At 41.2% G+C, this 17568-nt stretch overlaps 1 protein-coding gene across 2 annotated transcripts in view; it reads right to left on the reverse strand.

Moving 5' to 3' along the window:
• The window catches only part of JMY (junction mediating and regulatory protein, p53 cofactor), a 61826-nt gene extending 45195 nt beyond the window's left edge, over positions 1-16631 (reverse strand). Inside the window, exon 1 of one of the 2 annotated variants that reach the window (XM_062612408.1) lies at positions 15413-16631. In XM_062612408.1, the coding sequence (XP_062468392.1) occupies positions 15413-16288 (876 nt within the window). In that variant the 5' untranslated portion in view covers positions 16289-16631. The remainder of the gene's footprint in view (positions 1-15412) is intronic. The other variant, XM_062612406.1, reaches the window with a different exon arrangement.
• Between the last annotated feature and the right edge of the window lie 937 nt (positions 16632-17568).

Raw genomic sequence — 17568 nt, forward strand, 5'->3', positions numbered from 1 at the left:
GGCAGCGTTACCTTAATGGTTGGACTCAATGATCTTTAGGGTCTTTTCCTACCTAAATGATTCTAAGGGGCACTACACTCTCTCACTTTCTGGAACTGATATGACTACCAATCGCCAAGTCTTTATCAGTATGGTGTGGTATGAACAGAAGACTGATAGCTTTGAATGTGCTTCTACACAGAGCCTTGTAAGCCCGATGAGTCCAGGCTGCTTTATTACCACTAGTCCTGAAGGGGCACTGACACAGGAGACAGATGGTGCCAAACTGGCCACACAGAGGACGTCTCCCACTTTGCTCTATAAAGCAGTCAGATGGAAGCTTTCCTGTTCTGGATCAAAGTCAGCTGAAGCATTTTTTTAGTTGGCTGCCATCCAAACTGTATTCATGGTACTGGATAACAACAATGCTGGGTCTAGCACAGAATCCACTGAATCAACAATGTCATAAGGCAAACCAAGATCTCCATAGGCTCACAGTTAGTTTAACTGTGTGAAAATATTCCAGTTTTCAAACAGGCAGTGTGAAAAAACAATACACTGTATTAGAAACATGAAAATTCAGCTGATACCTTTTAGTAAGATTGAGACATTGGTTAAGCTGGCCAAATGCCTAAACCAACCTGGTACTTTAAAACCACAGTTTTCAAGATGTTAGATTAAAATACATGAACAATTTTTGTGGCATGTTTTATGCCCCGCTTATGATTAAGTCTCAGCAAAGGCATTCAGGAATAGAGTTCACTTACTTCAACAGTTCAATATGAACTTTTTACTTTCACAAATTTTTAATTATAGTATTTAAAGAAGTGGGTGGAGGAGGGTAGAGTAACATCCTGTACATGACTGACTAGTGCTATAACCATTGAATACAGCATGTATTTTAAGAATCATGTTTCACAGATATTACATTGTTCACAACTAAATGAATCCATATATTTTAGGCAACTATTATGCAGACAGATTCTAACCAGCAGGAAACACTTTTTTTTTTTTCAATTTAACAGCACATGAATTGGAACTATATAACAGACTAATTTCCCTCATTTCTGTCTTCAGTATTTTAAAAAATTGTATTTTATCTATAAAGATTTAGAAGTATTACAGAAGGCAGGGTAATTATGTGCAGGTTGATCTCAGCTGGGAGAACAGTCCAAAGCTTGATTTAATCACTGAAGAGTCAAGTCTTACATTTCCTTTGCTCTTACTCTCAAAACTTTCCCCATTACTATTATTTTATAGAAGTATTGCAGTATGACACATACCTACTTTTAGCTAAAACAGGCTATGAAGATATTTTTCAGTGTCTTCCTAAGCTTCTTCATATTTTTGGATAGTAATTAAAGAATACCCCATTTTCTTAAGAATTCAGATTACTGGAAGCCTGATAGTAATACATGACATTTCTAGGAAGAACTCCCGACGATTTTTATTTGAAGCAGCGTATTTACTATCACAGGTAAACGTACAGTAGTGCAGATAAAATAGCTTTTATATACTGCATCCCTTCTACTGAGGCAGTATCTCGAGAGTAAAATACCAAACCCTCGGGCTGATACATTTGTAATAGTCTGCAATGGGCTCCAGACAATGAGTTCCGAAAGAACTAAAGCTTTAAAAGCAAAATCTTAGCAGCTGAATTTAAACTGCAATTTCTTATATCAGAGCATGCTTAAAACTGTTTCTATTCACTCTCTTTTTAAGCTGTATTTAAGCAAACAAACAAAAAAAATCTTTTTAAAAGGTTCTGGCAATGAGCATGAGTCTCAACTATATGAAACCTGCACTGCGAGCAAACTGCTTTTCTCTGTCTTACATGCATGGTCCTGTATCTAAATATCCCCTGTTGAGGCTAAAAGATCAAGACTTGCTGGACATTCAGCTTCCTGTTTGCATGACTGCATTGCCATCAACAGTCCTTACCTTTGCAGTATAAAAAGGCCTTCTGCATTACTGTAGCAAGTGAATGTCCCATTACTGGACCAAAGCCTGACTCTCCAATACAGATCTAAAATATATTTTAATCTTGAGGCAGAAATCATTTACGAGAATACAAAACATGGATACAGAGTTGGGACAGCATAAACAAGTAAGGTAATACTGCCCAGCACGAGAGGTGTGGGAACCAGCACTACATCTGTTAAACCTCTTTAGATTAAAAGAAGATAAAAATAAGTGAATTCCATATTAAACTTATTTGAAACCACACAGCTTACAATTGGTACACAAAATAATCAACCACCTACTGAGTGGACAAAAATACCTAATTTTTTTCAGATAGGCTTCTGAAGATAGAAAATCGGACATGTATGCTGCTGCACTGTAAAGGTTATTGTCTGAACCAAGTTCAAAGTTAGCAGTTATTCTAACAAACACACAGTAAACACACATGCACACATAAATAAAAAAATAAAAAAAATCCAAAAAAGATACTGGAAAGTGAAACATGGGGTGTTTGAAACATTAAAAGTAAAAATAACAATCCCCATAATTCCTTAGGATGTGTCTTCTAGGCCTCTGAAGAACTACTCATATCAAGTGAGTGAGTACACCTCAGTGCCTATGTCCAGAGATGTATTGGCTGTAGGTGGGAGGGTTTTAGTAGTGGGGAGATCTACAGGGCTGGGATCTGTGAAAAGATGCCAGAAGCTTCCCCCATGTCTGACAGAGTCAATGCCAGCCAGCTCCAGGGCAGACCCACCCCTGGCCAACCCCATCAGCAACAGTGGTAGTGCCTCTGGAATAACATGTTTAAGAAGGAGAAAAAACTGCTTCACGATAGCAGTCAGAGAGAGGAGTGGGAATATGTGAGAGCAACAACTCTACAGATACCTTCTTCACTCCTTCTGCCAATGAAGAGGGAAGGGAGGAGACGTTGCATGCACACGAGCAGAGATTGCTCTGCAGCGTGTGGTGCAGACCATGGTGAGGCAGGCTGTGCCCCTGAAGCCCACAAGAGGTCCATGATGGAGCAGATACCCATCTGCAGCCCATGGAGGACACGGCACCAGAGCAGGGAGATGCCTGAAGGAGACTGTGACCCCATGGGAAGCCTGCACCAGAGCGAACTCCTGAGAGAGCCTGTGGGAGAGAAGCCCATGCTGGAGCAAGGGAAGAGTGTGAGAAGCAAGGAACAGCAGAGACAACACGTGATGAACCAACTGCAACCTCCTTTTCTTATACCTCAGTGCCACTCAGGGGAGAGTCAAGAGAAATAAGGAGTCAAGTTGTGCCCAGGAAGGAGGGAAGGGTTGGGTGAAGGCATTCTTAAGATGTGCCTTGTTTCTCATTACCCTGCTCTGGTTTGATTGGCAATAAATTAAACTAATTTCCCAAAGTCCAGACTGTTTTGCCTGGGATGATAATTGCTGAACGGTCTCTTCCTGTCCTTATCTCAATTCACAAGTCTTCATCATATTTTCTCACTAGACCAGCTGAGAAAGGGGAGCAATAAAGTGGCTTTGGTGGGAACCTGGTGGTCAAATTCAACCCATTACAAAAGAACACACCAGAAGACTGCAAACTGCAGATTGCCTGGCCCCTCTTCACTCATCTCAGTTATCTTCATTTAGACTTACATTACTTATGTTTTAATTCCTAGGACAGTAACAATTACCCTTCTCAAGTTCACTTACACTGCCTACAAAAATGCACCTCATTTCAACAAGCTGACTGTAATACAGGTCCATAGAAATGGAAAAGAACTGAACTGGATCACAAAAACTGAAGTAGTACTTTAATGTAGCCAAGTGAGCTAAAACATTATTTCCATGTATGCATCATTACTGAACAATGCAACTTCTCCCCTCCCACCCAAAATTCTACATAGTCTCAGCAGAACTGTATGTATATACACATAAAACTTGCTGCAGTATGACAAGGCTCAAGCTTAAAGCTGCCAACTCTGACAGTAATACATGGCACACCAGATCTCCTCTGAAAGCTCAAGAGGGAGATGTCAACAATTAAAACCCACGCAACTCCTTTTCTCTAAGCAAAACACATGTGTAGTATTCTGGTAAAGTTGCTTTTATTTTAAGATGGTACTTGTCTGATCACTTTACCTTATGTATGACGTGGCTGTGCCACTCCTGAGTTACACTATCATGCCAAATGAGTGTCTATAAAACCAGCTATTTAATTCAGTGTATTACTCAGAATAGCATAGTCACAAATAAGCTGCAGAAATGACAGAAAACAAGGGCGAATTGCACAGAGGAGCTCATTGTACAGGAGTGCTAGGCTATTTTGCCTTGGTAGCACAGAAGTAAGTATTTGCATTATAATGTAATTTGATGAATAAAATAGATGTTAACTGTATTCCGAAATAATTACGGGCATTCTGCACCTCCTTCACTTTGAAAAAAATGGCAAAATAACTAAAAGATACAGTCATTAATGAATCACTGATCAGTTTGAACATGGTAACTCTGAACAAAAAGACTTCTAGGCAACACCTCACCCTGAAGGCTTGGCGAAGAGCTTATTTTACATTTGTCTTAATGAGTTCTAAGTATTTTTTTTCTGCAGGAATCTGATTAAAAAAATACCCAAACCCAAAGCCAGAAGACTGAGAACATACATTACCTAAGTGTTCATGCTATGCCATAAAATACGTTAAATTTTGGTCCACAGACTCTGTTCTGTGTTTCTGAACTACGCTATTAATCAGGAAAACATTCAAAAGCCTCTAAACTGACAATTGTGTCAACAACATTTACATACAATGAATACATTTATTTAGCAGGTATTACAATGCTGCTCTTAAAACCCTTCTTTATGTAAGGTTTGCAGTGTTGGGACACAGGCCAAATACACACTCTGCTAAGGAGAAAATGTTCTTTTATGAAAACAAAGGTGAACATTTGGTGGGAAGAAAAAATAATGTAATCAATTTCACTCTGAAGTCAGCTCATGGGAATCATATCTCTGCTCTCGTGAAACGCAGCTCGGAGTACTGCATGCAGTTCCGGTGTCCTCAAGAAAAGAAGGACATGGCGCTGTTGGAATAAGTCCAGAGAAAGGCCATGAGGATGATGAGAGGGCTGTAGTACCTCCCGTATGAAGACGGGCAGAGAAGGCTGCATGGAGACCTCACAGCAGCTTCCAGTATCTGAGGGGGGCCTACAAAGATGCTGGAGAGGGGCTCTTAATCAGCGACTGTAGCCATAGGACAAGGGGCCATGGGTGGTGAGGCACTGGAACAGGTTGACCAGAGAAGTTGTGAATACTCTATCCGTGGCAGTGTTCAAGGCCAGGCTGGACAGAGCCTTAGAACATGGTCCAGGATGAGACACCCCTGCCCACGGCAGGGGCTTTGAAACTAGATGGTTTTAAGGCCCTATCCAACCCAAACCATTCTATGACTCTGTGATTCCCTACCAGCAATACTGAATTAGTATTTTTACCTTTTTTTACAATGCATTTAAGCATGGTAGCAGATATTCTCAAATGTCTGATAAACCTAATGTTAGACTTAAAAATCTAATTCAAAGAAGATACAGCATTGTGACAATACCAAATTGAAAGCACTATAAGGATGAATTTACTTTTTAAAGCTCAGCTGAACTAACAGTTTGCTCTTACTGAAAGAGGACCCCATTTCCCTTCTCCTCTTCCTTCTCTTTTTGCACCTCCACCCTGGTTCCTTGCTCCTTCTGCTCCCAAGTGCCCTCTTCGACCACTGCACTGGACTTGGTGTTTCTCATACCCTTTAACAATATAACTGAGCATCTGTCAGAAAGTGTTTCTGTGGTTTCTCTTGGTGATTTACTGAGGTTTACTGAGTTCAGTCAGCACACCACAAGGACAGAGAAGCACAACAGGAAGGAATGCAAAGCTGAATGGTGGAGAACAGAAAGAGACATGATCTCCCCCTTTCAGCCCTAGCAAGCTGATGATCCAGTTCTTCGGCTCCCTTCAACAACGTAGATGATGAAACCACCTTTAAACCCTGGACAACTGCTGACAGGGTAAATCAAATGGCCCTGTGGGTGATTTCTCAAGGCTGGTATAGTTCAACAGAGTTTCAACCTCTACAGCACATTACACAATAGTGAAATCATGGAGAGGCAGGTCTAAGAAGGAAACAGCATTTTGCATGACTAAATGTAATTTTTAAAAGTTCTCAGCTAGAAGAGCGGGGGGTTTATTTAAAAGTTGAATATAACAGTCAATAAAGCCCAGTAGAATGACACATTTACAGTCCACTATCCATACAATGGCCTGGGTTGGAAAGGAGCTTAAGATCATCTAGTTCAAAGCCTCCTGCCACAGGTGGGGACCCAAAAGTTAAATAAATTCCTGAAATCCTGGATCACTATTTTTCTTCTTGCTTTAACAGCAAGTATCATGTAAACTACAAGTTGTACTATTATTCAAGTTATTTAACATTTCAGACAAAAGCCATTTATATTAGTATCAGGTGCACAGACTTTCATCCTGTGGTGTTGATTTTGTTCTTTATTTTTCATTAAGAAATGAAAGAGAAAGGATACATAGTTTAAATGTTATGGAGAAATAAAATCCATGCCTGAAAAAGCAGCATGATAAAACACAGCTGGAACAATACATATCAATTACCTGTTAACTGAACTCTTCCAGAATGGCTCCAATATTGCAAGTAGTTTAGGTTTTCTTAAACTCCTCCCATATACAGATTTTTTTCTGAATTATACTACTGTGAAGTGACAGCATCATACAATTTAAAATCCTGACATCTGATGATTATAAATATCATATTACTGAAGGCTGAAGAACTTGGGCTCTGAAGCCCAGTAATATTTGTAGAAAAACTATAAACTTTCAGAAACTTCTGATATACAGATTTGCTTCCCCAAAAGTTTCACAACTGAATACACTCGGAGTTTGTTTGGTTTTTGGTCCGTCCCCTCCCCCTCCTCCCAATTGCCTTAAAACACATATAAAGCCCAGAGCATTATTTAAAGTTTAGTTCTGGTTTGGTTTTAAGAAAAAAAAAAAGAAAAAAAAAAGCTCTAATCAAAATGAATTCTATTTTAATCATAGGGTTCAGCTAGAAAACCCATAAAGGTTCCTTCTAATACAATAATCTATGATTCTAACTTACTGAAAAATCTTTTGCAATACTGTCTCCCAGAAGTAATTCAAGTCATGATGCAATGCTGTTACATGTAAAGTTGTGCTACTACTAATTTTAGATAATCCACATAAATTGTTTGCAAGTCAGCACAAACAAATGCTAATTGATTATTTAAAAAAACACATTTTCAAAGGAAAAAATCCATCCAATTCCCTCACACCCATATCACAGCTAGAAGGTCACATAAACATTCATCTAAAATACATTTTGCAAAGTATTATAACAATAGATAATGAAAATTCAGTTTATGTATTTATGGAATTAGAGGTACTCAACTTACTTTCAGAAAAAAAAAAAATAATAAAAGTTGCTGAATAACTGGAATTGTTCTATAACATCTTTCCAGGCGCAACTTGACAAAAAAAAACAAACAACAAACCAAAAAATGAGTCCACTAAGCAGTCAAAGTTGCCTGAATGAGTAATGACAATACAACCAAAAGAAAAAGATAGAAAGGAAACTCAAAGATCAGGTCTTACCAGCAAAAGGTTTTTAACTGAAAACAACCTCTGCTGAAATGTTTGCAACTGGTGAGCAGAGATACACCACCAGCATTCTATTTGGGCCTACTCTGAATGGCTCCAGATGATCACTTTCAGTAACTACCTTGCCAGGGAAGCCGTCTTCATGTCAAAGCACCTTTCTGCCTACAACTAGAAGAGTTATCCAAAAGAAAAATCCAAAATGCATAAATGAGCCTCTAATAAAAAGTTACTAATAACAACAGACACATTGACAAGCAAAAGCAAATAAATAAGGAGACATTTGTGGAGACATTTCAAGTTAAAATCTACTACTGTGTGTTAAAATTCTTCATGAAGTTTTCAGTCAAACTAATAATAGTTTGATTTACAATTCAAGCCTCAATTCTCAAGAAAATGGAAATTGGGCAAGTTTCAACAACAAACTAATTAAAACAAAACCACATTTCCCTTATTAATTTATACAGTTTATGACTGGAAGATACTATGAGATCATCCAATCTCCTGCCCAACAAATTTGGACTATTTTCTTTGGTTTTACAATCCTGTTTCAAGTTGTGTGAGGGCTTCACGAATTATTCTTAAAGACTAACCCACATTCTAGCAAATGTCACCACCATATTTATGATGAGATCATACTATTACTCCCTGCAAGGCCGTAACAATCATGTCTTCATCATTCTTAAAGCATTCTTGCATGTTTGCTATTAAGCAGCACTGGTCTTAAGAGCTTACACTGATTTTCAGTGAACTACCAAAGATCTTTGAATATTTACAGCGATGTTAATACAATGCAAGATATATGAACATGTATGTGCAAGATATACATAACATGCAAGATATGTGTATTTCTGGCAAATCCTGCACATTGCAGTTGCTCAAAATCACAAAATACATTCTACGTGCAGCTTCCTCTACAGAGTTCAATGCACGTTTATTTGTTCCTCTTGCTTTTGTACGATACTAAAACAAAACAAACAAACAAAAACCCCCAAAAAACCACCAAATGCTACTAGTTGATTCTTCTCTGGAGAAATTAAAGGAGGAAGCGGATTGAGCCTGTTTAGAAGATATCCTCAACCACTAAAGCAACAGGATCAACATCCCACAATCTCACTTTATTTTACTGCCTATTTAGCAGATAACAGTCTTGAGCAACAGCTCAGATATAGATATGCAACGTCACTAAGTCAATATGTATCTCTAGAAAATACCATCATTCTTCCCTCTCCTCCTACCCTAGCTTCCGTCTACCATATTCCCTATGGCTATATTTTAATCTCTTGAAAGGATAAAAAATGTTCTGCAGATGGAACTTTAGTCATCTCAACCAAAGTTCTCTTCAGGAACAGCAATACTCTGGTGGACTGCAATGGTATGCTTTTACTAATTGAAAAAAAAAATAAAACAATGTTACAAGTACCTCTTAAAAGAGGGGAAAAAAAAGTAAGAGCAGCCATTTGTGCAAACCTCTGCTTTTCAGTGCCTTCTTCAAGTGTGGTACCAATATTTACATACAAAAAGAATATAAAACTCATTGACCATCTGTAAGCAGTGTTTTGTCATATTATAGAAAGAAATGTAAAAAGATTAAATTATTAGAATCAATCTGTTTTTAAATTCTAAACTTGTCTGGGTGATACTACCTCAGCCAGAAATGGAGACAAAAAGAGATGTTACTGGATTAATAAAGCAGTTTTAAAAGGTGCTGACTTGAAGGCAGGACATTCAATTGAAGAGAAAGAAAACCATGCTGGAAAATTTGAGAAAGAAATATTCAAACAAACAAAGGTAAACACAAAGGAAAGACATCCCCCCAAAAAAGAGAAAAGCTAAGAAATTAAGGGAGCTGTGAATCTCAAGAAGCACAATGGGTTACAGAATGTTTATTACTTTCATTATTACCTGGCTTTGAATGCTTCCAGGGATGAAGCATTCACAACTTCCTTGGGCAGCCTGTTCCAGTGCCTCACCACCCTCACAGTAAGAACTTCCTCCTTATACCTAACCTGAATTTCCCCTGTTACTTAAGATACTAAAGGCTGCTGTGAGTACTCCACATCTTCCAGTAGTATGACACGTCATCATGAAGTGTTTTCACTTGTAACATGGATTTACCTACAGAGAACACAATTCAGACACACACTGAAACTCTGAAAACAAAATACCCATGTGACTTCGGCTTTTATTATTTGCCAAAAAGGAGATGGAGAAACTACTCCACATTTACTGAGTTTGATGTTTCCAGAATGAGTCAGGTGTGAACTTAGAGTGCACAAAACGATGAGCCTTTAAAATATTTAACTTAGGACTAGTTCATAACAACCCAAAATAACTGTTAGTAACTCCAGCTGCAAACTAGACAAATAAAAAGATGATGGCTGACAAATATAAATACTGAGAAAATACCCTATTTAGGACAGCAACAGAAGTACTAGTCAGAGTGCTAGTATCATGTAGGCATCTCCTAAGAACCGACTTGCCTGTGCTACAGAGCATGCCCTACAGGTGCTGATGTATTTTGGTTAGTAGCAATTCACAGCACTGGTGCAGTACTTAAATAGCCTATTTACAAAGCATTTAGAAGGGAATCAAAACTATTTTACTGGAAACAAGCATTCACACCTACAAATAATGAGTATGTAAAAAGCAGTATTCAAACTAAATAGCTTAAATTTCCAGAATGCTCAGCATTAGTCTTAACTCTACTCCATTTATACCAATAGAGAAAAAAAAAGGATTAAAATAAGACATTATTTGAGTCTATGTGCTCCCAAAGTTATATATGAACAAGTGTTCTCCACATTGATACCTCATATTATCTTCTACATTGCACTTTTCTTTGCTTCTTGCATAGAGAGGCGTTAACATTGGGTTTGATGGAAATGCTACTGCTGCCAATTTTTTGTGTTACTGGAACACTGAATATCGTTCGTGGTGTCTTATATTATTTACTTTGCAAGTATTTTCGAGTTTGATGTTGAATATCCCTTCAAATCACACTGTGCTAGCACTAAATCACAGAACAGCAACAGGTCATCTTACCTTTGGAAAATTTGCATTTCTGATACAGTGCCTCACTACATACCACATACATGTTTATTTTAGAACTGAATGCACACGACCAAAAGCAATTCTCCTAGTTACTGAGATGATCCTGGATATTGTCTTTCACCAAAATATTAGGACAGATTCAACGAAACAAAATAACCTATGGATATTATGTAGCTTGTTTGATGTAAACAGAAATATGTGACAACACCCCCGGAAAGCAACAAATACGAAGTTCTGTGATTTAACTGAACCAGTTCCTTGCCAATTTATGTGATTTGAAAATCAAACTCCATTCATTCAAAACGACAACTAAAAAAAAAAACAAAAACAAACCAAAACAAAAAACAACCCTTGCCTACTAAAGCTGCGCAGAGGAGTAGTTAAAAAAATAATCTGCATCCATGGTGATTTAAAAAGAAAATAAAGGGACCATACAGCTTTCTGAAAAAAAAAAAACCAACAACAACAAACCTTACATTTTCTTCTCAAACAAGTTGTTACTGTAATAAAATAAATAAAATACTTTTATTTTTCCTTAGCATTTCTAGCCCTTCAAATCAAAAGAAAATTAAGCCAACCAACACAAGACAAAAGCTCTCAGGGCTGTTTTCGTACTTAAGTAAAATATTCCACTATATAGACGAGAGATTGAAAACAGCAGTAGGTCCTCATTCTCAAGGAGGACTAAATTAGCCTCAGAAAATACGATGCTCTCAGAATTTCTTCAGAATTTAATCATGCACTAAAAAATGTTTCTGAACTTTTGTACTGCTTTCAAAAGCAATTTGAAAAAACACACACAGAACAGAGATTCAAAATGGTCTTTTAACAGACTGCAGCCTCTAGAATTCATAGATTTTTACAGAGCAAGAAGAAAACAAAAGCAAGTCTCTGCCTACATCTGTAACTGGCATTCAAGATCCTATACACTATTATCCAGCAAGTTTCAGACTGTCATGGCAATTAAGAGTTATATGGAACAGGGAGATTCCCAGGTGCCATTAATTCAAAGATGCTGAAGTAAGCATATAAGGTAAATATAGTCTTCCCAAACTCACAACTTGCTATGCAAGAGCAAGTAAAAGGATAAACATACAACAGAACATGAGGATAAACATACAACAGAACATGTTTGCTCGCATGACTAAGCCACCAAACCCTCTTAATCATAGTTTATGTTAACACTGCTTTTTATTCAGGAAAACTGTGACTAGGTTCAATCTTTTGCCAACACAGCACTCAAACAGATAAACCACCATCTTTGATATTATTACACTTAGAAAAAATTTACAATGTACACTCACAGCCTAGAAAAACTCCTCCCATTTCCTAGGAGAAACACAGACCAGAAACTGACAGGAGTGAGAGTACAGAGGTAAAGTTTTTCTGCCTTCTAGATGCAGAGCTTAAGATTTTATAAATATTATTTAATAAGCTGGAATCCCAAACCAGGATTCACTGCCATCCTCTCGGCTGCCTCATATTTATCTGGTCATTAGCTGATTCTGTATCATGCCTCCACTTGGGAACTTAAGACGCCTAGCTAAGCACCCAAGGATTTTTTAGACAGGCATAAAATTAATAAACAAAGGCTCCAACCAAGTGTTCATTGGTTTTCAAAAATGAGGTAGAATAATATCTTCTACTTCACATACAAGTTTTTACTTTAACATGAATTGAATTCCTAAACTATTCCAGAATTGATACTTTCATTTGAAAAAGATGAGGTATTTCAAAATTATGCAGAAGAAATTAATTTGAGGTCACACAGCTCCTCCACAACTTCTTCTCCTCATCTTGGATCTGTTTCTACTTGCAACATTCTTTTAGCTTATTAAAGGTCTATAATTGAGACAGAGATAAAAATTACTATTGCAAAAAGCAACAATCATTAACTGCTGTGAAAATAAACTGGCTTGCATTGAACTTAAGGAAAGCAACAGATGGCCAAGTAGGGGTTACTGAAAAACAAACACGAGGTTTTGTTGCTCGCTTTGCTTCTCCACCCCAAAGAATATAATCAACAGAAACTGCAAGCACTTCTCAAGTAATATTTTAACTGCAGAGAGGAATTTATTCGGCAAAAAGAAAGAGATGAAATATGAAGTAAGTATAAACCAGAGATATATTTTAAAACATTATGCCAAGGTCTTGGGAATCCTAAACTTGGGGTTTTTGCACAATTTTAGATTACTAAAATCCCTCCTTGTTCATTATGCTCCTAGATACCATCTCAGTTACCAGTTCTACTCAATAACTTCCCTTTTCCCCAAACTTCTTGCAAGAGGTAAAATCATCTAAAACTGCAGGAAACCAACATTCCTGCAATCATCTAGCCAGGAGAATCAGCTAACAGGCAGCCTTCAAGCACAGATGGAAAAGAAAATTAAAGACTGAAAAAATTCTTTACTCTGAGGATGGTGAGGCACTGGAACAGGCTGTCCAGAGAAGTCGTAAATGCTCCATCCCTAACAGTGCTCAAGGTCAGGCTGTACAGGGCTTTGAGCAACCTGGTCTAGTGGAAGGTGTCAATGTCCATGGCAGGGGGCTTGGAACTAGATCATCTTAGGGTCCTTTCCAACCCTAACCGTTCTATGATTCTATTTAACATGGATTTGGTAGGGTTTTTTTTAAATATGATAAACCTTTACCTCAGAAATACCAAGCAGTACCCATCATCTATTGCTTATGCTGCTTAGAATTGCAGTGACAAAGACTATCAGTATTTGCTTAAAAGGAAGACATTTCCTGTGGACTAAGTAAACCAGTAACAGGTAAGGAAACGAGAAACCTGAGAGCCAAGAGGGAAAAAACAGGTCATTCTGTTGTTTTCTTAAACATGAACTATCTTTAATTAAAGAGGATCAGTTTACACAACTGACAGTGACAGAAGTATAGCTGTACTGACTTTAGGTCCATGACTGAATTGGTTACTATGCGAAAGTGAGGTTGCACAGTAGTCAAATACACACATAAAATGCTGTGCCATTTTGTCTGCACAAAGTTCTGAACACAGACAATAAGATGCTGTAATTTAGAGATCTTGCTTTAGAGATAAAGCTTGCATTGCATATTAGTAACCAGTTGCTTTTTGCTGCTAATGCTGGTGCTAATGAATTAGAAGTTGAGACTGTCCAAGAAACAAATAGCTCTTCTCAGTAATATGAAATTACTGTTTCACAAAAAAATACTGCATGTTTTGAGTTAGGCACCCAGTTCCCAAACTCCACATATTTAACAGGAACTTCTCCTATACTGCTCAGTTTCTTATAAGAACTGCTGAGCTGAAGGCTAAGTCAATCTATGCACACACCCCCAAGCAGTCACACAGCCAAACAAAAACAGTAAAGGATAGTATGACTTCATATTCTCTGGGCTAAGTCAACTACTGCAAAAGACTATTAGACTAATTCACAGTTGTACACGGAATTTAACGAGGATTACTTCAGTCCTTTAAATAACCACAAACAAAAGACAAAACACAATTATATACCCTAACAGAACAGTCTGGAAATTAACTCTTACCTTACAATGCTACACTTGGATGCTCTTATCATGATTTCATCACTGATAAAAGATTTTTCTCCTACTCTGTAACTCCTGTCACTAAGAAAAAGCTCTGCCTGAATCCTACAAAGACTCAAAACTATGCTATCAAAACAGACAGCACAGAGATATGCTCATACTCTATCAAGGAGAAAAAAAAGTTCACCATCACATATTTTTGAACACACAACATTAGCAGGATATATGAAGGCAGCTGAAGCAGCCAAACAATATTTGATGTATATATTGATACAACAGAATTTGGATGGTGTTCGCAATAATAAACTTCCATAACCTGATTCATATACACAGTCACACCTAGACAGATCCTGGTACATCCTGGACCAAAGCCACTGAAACACAAAAACCAGTGTAAAATTCTCCTTTTCCACTAGGAAAATCTGGGTCGTCTTATACTTCAGTCCACCAAGAGGTGAGAAATTCACACACCTCGATACAAGAAGTTAATTAGCTCAATCTCCTTAACTGCTTTCTGCCAAACAGTATACATTACGAGAGATGGCGTGTCCTGAAGCATACAAGTCTTGCCAGACACTAGCAACAGCAACACCGTAAATACTAAGAGCAGACAGCTTGTTTTTTAAACTCCCAACTCCAAGAACTTGCCAGCTGAAGAGAAGTTGCAGTTACTCTAATTCCACTGGAAAACGTCATCTCCCTTGAAATAAGCAGATTCAGCACGCAGATCCTGTAGGAACCTAGAATATTTTGGCCTCCAGTACCTAAACGGTACTGTCAAACACATGTTGCTGCTCCCATTAAACAAACAAAAAAAAAAAAAAATCAGACTCCAACACATTCTGGTGCAAAGCAATGCAAGACCAAAAATCCTGGAGCAAGACCTTACCAAATCCATCACATACTAGTTCACAAACACTGACATTTGACTGTACAGAATAAAGTACTGAGCCACACTTGGATTACCAGGAAAATCTGCACATTCTTATATCCTGGCCCTAGAGAACTTTGAAAGGTTAAGCCTCATTTTCTTACTAAGATTTTCAAAGTTGGGTTGTTGGTTTTTTTTTAACTACACATATTTCCTATATGGTTTTGGGGTTTGTTTGGGGTTTTTTTTTTGTTCAGTAGTTCGACCAGCTCGAACAGCAGGAGCAGCTGGAGAGAACAGCTAAAAATGTCACAGAAAAGGTAACAATAAAGTGGAGGTATCTGGATCATGCTGAAGCCTCACCTCCTGGATTCGCCTGCGAGCCCGCTGTAGCACCTCTTCGTACCCCTTCTGTCGCAGCTCACTCAGACTCTCGTAATACTCTTCGGGATCGTCAGTCTCGGTGAAGAGCACCTGGGAGAGGATCTTCCAACCGCAGGTATCCAAGCTGTGGACCAAGTAAACTTGCAGTTTGTAACAGAGCGCGTCCATATCCTGCTCGGATAGCTCCGGGGCTCCGAAGAGCACCGTCCACATGCCCGAGGGCTCCTCGGGGAAGGCAGGCAGGTAGGGCTCCAGCTCCGAGTTCACCGAGCACAGCTGCTGGTGTACAGCCCGCAAGTCTTGAAAGGAGAAGAGACCGGCCCAGCTACACTCCTCCCCGGTGGTCTCCGCGTCGGGAGCGCCCGGCTCTGCTGCCTGGAGCGGCGAGGGCGGCAACGACAGAGCTGTAGCCGCCTCCTCCTTCCCCAGCTCTAGCACTTCTATCTCTTCGGCAGCACCTGCCGCCTCCGGGCCCCGCTGCGGCCTCCGGGCTGGGCTGCTCTTGGTGCGCAACGGGCTCCTAGGCAGCGCGTCGGCCGCCGCCCCCCGCAGCCCCGGCTCGGCGCGGAGATGCGAGGAGCCCCGCGGCAGGCCGCTGTCCCTGCGCACCGCAGGGCTGCCGGCCTTCGAGGAGGCTCTGGGCTCGGGGCCTGCGGGGCCGCCGCGCCGGAGCTCTCGGGAGCCGCTACGCTGGCGCTGCGCCGTGCGGTTGTGGCAGGTGATGGCGAACTTGCCCTCGATCTCGTTCCAGGCCACGATAAAGACGAACTTGTGTTTCTCCCGCTCCTGGAAGGCGTGAGGCCTCACGGCCACCCAGTCGGCCTCCAGCGTTTCCTCCAGGGCGAAGGCAGACATGGCGCTGCGAGGCTTCCCGCACGCGCCCCCCACCCTCCCCGCGACCGTCCTGTCTGCCGTCCCGCAGCCCCGCTCGCCACCTCACCGCCCACCATCAGCCATCTTAGCGGCGGGGGAACGGGAAAGGCTCCGAAGCGGTGGATGCGCTGGATCCCCGCCGGCGCGGGGAGGGAGGCAGGACAGAGAGGAAGCGGCTCGTGTCAGCGATGAGCCCGCCGCAGAAGAGTATCGCGGCCGACCCCGCTCCTCAGCCTCCAGCCACGACGGACAATGCCCGGTGCCCCCGCGCAGGTACTTCGCACGCGTCACGTGGGGCGGGATCTGTTTACAAGCAGCTGTGGCGCTGCGGCAACTCAGCGCCGGCCCCGCCCCGCCGCCTCCCGACGCCCCGCCCCACCTCGGCGCCCTCCCCATTGGCTGCCGCCGCCCGCTGCCTCCGGCGGAGGGAGATGGGCGGGGCCTGGCGCGCTGCCCCGCCTCCTCGCTGCCGGTTTCCCGCCCTCCCTCCTTGCGCGGCCGGTGTGGGCAATGTGAGGCCCCGCCCCTGGTCTCGGCCGTTTGACGCGGCCGTTCGGGAGCTCCGCGCTGCATGCTGGGAACGGCACGTGCCACGTCGGTGGTGGGTGAAGTGGAGTGGGGCAGTGCGTGGGGGCAGACGGACTGTCTGGCTCAGGTGTGTTGTAGCGGCATTGCTTGGACGGCGGCTCCCGGGTGCTTCTCCCAGTTAGCTGCTGAGGCAGCGCTGGTTCTGCTTGCCCCGGCTCCGGCATTGCGGTTGATTCTCGGTCAGCCCCTTCGGGTACATTGGCGTCCCCGTTCCTGCGCTGGAGCGCCCCTGGCCAGTCTCCAGTAGCCTGCGGCTAGTCCTGCCTGCCAGGGCCTCTGGCCTCGAGCTAGCAGGTGCTTAGGTATGGAAGTACATCCAGGCAAGAAGTCCTCTCACAGGGAAATGGTGTGTGCAGAGGGTTCGTTCCTAATTTTCATAGTCATGGAATCACAGAATGGTTTGCAAGGGACCTTAAAGATAACTGGTTCCAGCCTGGGCTGGCACAGGCAGAGAGAGCTTCCACTAGACCCATCCAACCTGGGCTTGAACCCTGGCAGGGATGGGGCAGCCACAGCTTCTCTGGACAACCTGTGCCAGTGCCTTACCGCCCTCACAGGGAAGAATTTCTTCCTAATAAATGTATCTTCTTTAGCTTAAAGCCGTTACCCCTTGTGCTGTCACTACTGTTCTTTGTAAAAAGTTCCTTTCCAGCTTTCCTGTAAGCCCCCTTTAG

Source organism: Pezoporus occidentalis, unplaced genomic scaffold (assembly GCF_034315485.1).
Source record: "Pezoporus occidentalis ecotype Australia unplaced genomic scaffold, CSIRO_AGI_Poc_V1 ctg16, whole genome shotgun sequence".
Classification (NCBI taxonomy): Eukaryota; Metazoa; Chordata; class Aves; order Psittaciformes; family Psittacidae; genus Pezoporus; species Pezoporus occidentalis.